This window comes from Parus major, chromosome 21, assembly GCF_001522545.3.
Source record: "Parus major isolate Abel chromosome 21, Parus_major1.1, whole genome shotgun sequence".
Classification (NCBI taxonomy): domain Eukaryota; kingdom Metazoa; phylum Chordata; class Aves; order Passeriformes; family Paridae; genus Parus; species Parus major.
In genome coordinates, this window is record NC_031789.1 from 6167379 (window position 1) to 6171398 (window position 4020).

At 60.3% G+C, this 4020-nt stretch overlaps 1 protein-coding gene across 1 annotated transcript in view; it reads right to left on the reverse strand.

Moving 5' to 3' along the window:
* Positions 1 to 4020, reverse strand: part of AGRN (agrin) — a 61751-nt gene that overhangs the window by 43427 nt on the left and 14304 nt on the right. The window contains exons 5-8 of the mRNA XM_033519371.1: positions 3011 to 3205; positions 1978 to 2178; positions 412 to 557; positions 194 to 299 (exon numbers count right to left, since the gene is read on the reverse strand). Coding sequence (XP_033375262.1) covers positions 194 to 299; positions 412 to 557; positions 1978 to 2178; positions 3011 to 3205 — 648 coding nt within the window. The remainder of the gene's footprint in view (positions 1 to 193; positions 300 to 411; positions 558 to 1977; positions 2179 to 3010; positions 3206 to 4020) is intronic.

Sequence of the window (4020 nt, forward strand, 5' to 3'; positions counted from 1 at the left end):
AGGGACACACCCAGGGACACACCCAGGGGACACACACAGCAGGGAGAGGTGGCTTCCCTCAGGGACACACCCAGGGGACACACCCATGGACACGCCCAGCCAGGAGGGGTGGTTTCCCTCAGGGGACACACCCAGGGGACACACCCAGGGGACACACCCAGCAGGGAAGGGTGGCTTCCCTCAGGCGACTCACCCCTACAGGCTCCCTGGCTGGTGACAAAGAGCTCCTGGCGTTTCTCACACCGCGTCTTCTTCAGCTCGCACTCGCTGGCGTAGGTGACACCATCAGAGCCACACACCTGCCAGCACAGTGAGGGGACAGCTCAGGGGTGTCTGTCCTGGCACGGGGTGTCTGTCCTGGCACGGGGTGCCCGTGTGCCCGGGGAGGGCCGGCAGGAGGGCAGGGCTCACCGGGCTGCGGGGCACGGCCAGGCAGGTGAAGTCACACACGCAGGGCTCGTCCTCGGCGTCCTCATCCCACCAGCCCCCGAACTGCCGGCACCGCTCCTGCTCGCACTCGCTGCCGTCCCCCGAGCCGGAGCCCCCAGAGCCGCACTCTGGGGACAAGGACACGGTGGCACTGGGCTCCCTCCCGGCGGGGCACAGCCGGGGCACAGCCAGGGGACTCGGACAAAGCCCCGTCCCGGTTTGAGGACGTGTCCAGAGCTGCACAGACCCGTCCAAATCCCAGGATATGTCACCTTCCAGCCCCAAAATCCTGCCCCAGGAGGACGAGGCAGGAGCACTGCTGGCAGGGGTTGTGACAGTGCAAAGGGGCTCGAGCAGGTGGCCCGAGCTCCTCCTCCCCCAGCTGTGCCCACCCAGGTGCCGCTGGCTGCGGTGGCAATCCCGCTCCGTGCTGGGATCCAGCTCCTCTCCCCATCCCAAACCCACCTGCACAGGGAGCTGGGGATGAGCTGGGGAGGGCTGGGATTTGGGGTAGGGAGAGGTTTGAAATCCCTGGAGCTCTGCAGGAAGCTGCAGCCGCAGCAGCAGAGATGTGGCTGATTTCAAAGGCTGCTGAAAGGGGAAAAGGAGAGGGGGGAAGGGGAACCCGGCCCTTTTTATGGAGTGATCAAAGCCTGGGCTTTGGCATTACACAGAGAATTATTCAGGCTCTGCTCACAGAGGGACAGCAACCTGAAATCCCCCGAGCAGGGCTGTGATCAAACACCCTGTTCTGTCTGTTCCCCTCTCCTCAGCTCTGCCCTGCTCTCACGTCCTTCCCAGCAGCACCACGTGTGCCAGGGAATCTCAGCTCCCTCCCTGTGCCAGCAGGAATCCGCAGCTTTCCCCACAGTGGGAAAATTCAGCGGGTTCTTTATTTTTAGGCTCACCAAGCAAGGTAGAGCCGACCCCAAAACCTTCCCTGGAGCTCTGCTGGCTCAACAGAGCCATGGCATGGGTTGGGAGGGAGCCGAAAAATCACCCAGTTCCAAAGCCCTGCCAGGGGCCAGGATGCCATTGGAGAGGGCAAATTTACACAGGATGCAGAGACAGGACAAGGGGGAATGGCTTCAAACTGAAAAATGGGAAATTCAGGTGGGAAATAAGGAAAAAATTCCTCCCTGTGAGGGTGGGGAGGCCCTGACTCCAAGGGTAGTTTGGATAGAATTGGGAAAAACTGGGATAGCAGAATGGGGATTGGAATTAGAAGGGGGCTGGCACAGAACTGGGGGTGCTGGGGGTCCTGTGGGGCACAGAGAGCAGCAGGGACACGTGGCTGGCACAGGACCTGCTGTTCTGGGGGTTTTTGGGGTCTGATGGGGCACAGGACCTGCTGTTCTGGGGGGTTTTTGGGGTCTCACAGGGCACAGGACCTGCTGCTCTGGGGGGTTTGGGGTCTGACAGGGCACAGGACCTGCTGTTCTGGGGGGTTTTTGGGGTCTCACAGGGCACAGGGGGCAGCAGCGAAGCTCCCGGTGCACAAACCCTCTCCCCTTTCCCCCAGCCGTGGGGGCAGCAGGACCAACCTACCGTCCTCGCAGGGTCCCATCCTGGCCACCTCGATGCTCCTCTGCAGCTGGCACGAGGCCACCTGCAGCTGGCAGGGGCTGCCATAGGTGACGCCGTCGGTGCCGCACACCGGGGCCGGGGGCTGGCGCTCACAGCGTGGGCACAGGCACTGCCCGGCCACGCAGCGGCTCCCGAAGGAGCACACGGAGCTGCCACACGACTCTGGGACACAGGGAGGGACACAGGGAGGGACACAGGGAGGGACACACTCAGCCACCCCAGTGGCTCCCGCAGCCGCGGGCGCTGTGTCCCAGAGCCGGGGCCAGTTATTGTCACCTCATCCCTTAGTTAAACCCCGCAAATTATTGGGTGCCCACCCTGAGCGTTTTGGATTGCCCAGCAGCTCTTTCTGGAGGGAAAATCCCATTTAATGGTTTATTCTGGGAGTCAGCTGCCACCCTCACCCATCCTCCCCCAAATTCTTGGAGAATCTCACCCCGGAACACCCAGCCCCAGCTGCACAGGTTTTTATGAGGCTCGAATCATCATGGCAGCTTTTGTCCTAATGAAGAAGCTGAGCAGGGCTTTTAATTCATTAAGAAATTAGCCCAGACAGCTCCCCCGGCTGAGGAGTGGGGAGGGGAGACAGGAACAAAGAGGAATTGACCCCAGGGGATGGAGGGGAGGGAAAGGATCAAACAGAGCCTCGTGCTCTCTGCTCTGCTGCTGGCTGTTAACACGTTTTTAGCCTAATTCCCGACTTGGCCCCGTGGACATTAATCCAATTTCTTTGCTTGGCTCAGACAAACAACACGGGGGGCACTTCCAGCGAGGGAGAAACCCAAACCAGCTGGAGCTAAAAAGCTGCTGGAGAGCCCCAAAATATCCAATTATTCCAGAGGTTAAAGGGATGGTCACTCGGGCAGGGCACATGAGCGACCAAATCCGGGATAAAAGTGGGATCAGAGCAGGACGAGCGGGGCTGAGCATCCTCTCCCTGCGCCCTCAGCAGCGCGGGTGACCCGGGGGACACAGGGGACGCTGGCACACTCACGGCAGTGGCCCTGGGCAGCCACCAGGATGGTTTTCTGCTGGGTGCAGGCGCGGACGTGCAGCTCGCACTCGCTGCCGTAGGTGTTGCCATCGGTGCCGCAGACGGGCTGTGCCGAGGGCACGCACTCGGTGGGGCACACGCAGCGCCCCGTCTCCGCCTCGCAGATGGCACCAAACTGGCACTTGCCGCAGCGGTCTGTGCAGGGAGAGGGGAGAAATCAGGATTGAAACAGCACGGGAGGTGTGGGATTCCACGGGAATCGTGGAATTGTCTGGGTTGGAGTTAAAGCTCATCTTTCTTTAAGGGACACCCGCCGCTCTCCGGGGCGGCTCCAAGACAGACGTTTCCAGGGATGAGGCAAACACAACTCTGGGCAGCCTCGCCACCCTCCCAAAAATCCCACCCAAACCTCCCAAGGCAGCTCGGAACCCAACCAATGCAGAAATAAAACTCGCTGCAAGGAAGGGATGCAGGAGCAGGGAGAGGCTGGGAGGAGGAAGGCAAGAACTCCTCTAAAAGCCATCAGGGCCTGGAGAAAGGGGCTGAAGGGTCACTGTCACCATGCCTGTTCCAGCAAAGAGGTGGGAGAGATCACAATTACAAGGAGCAAGAAATCAGCCACCGGCTCCAGGCGGACAGGCAGCAGATTCCCACAGGAAGATGTGGGAAGGGGAATTCCACCTTCAGCTTGATTGTTTTGCTGGATATGCAGGTGTAACATCACACCTGGCACTCTCCCAGCCAGGCTGGGGGCACAGAAAACCTTGATTTTGTAAAAATTCCCCTCTCCAAGCAGCTCTCCCTCCTTGCAGGAGACAGCAGCCAGCACATCCCCTGACTCCTGGGTATTCACTGATTCATCCTCCCCTCCCAACACCTCCCTTCCCTCCCTGCCAGTCATTTCACCAGGAATTTGGCTCCAAGGTGCTTTTCCTGCTTTTCTCTTTCACACAGCAGCTGCTGCCTTGGCAATGGGGAAGAGGAGGAGGAACCAACCCCCTGCTCGGTTC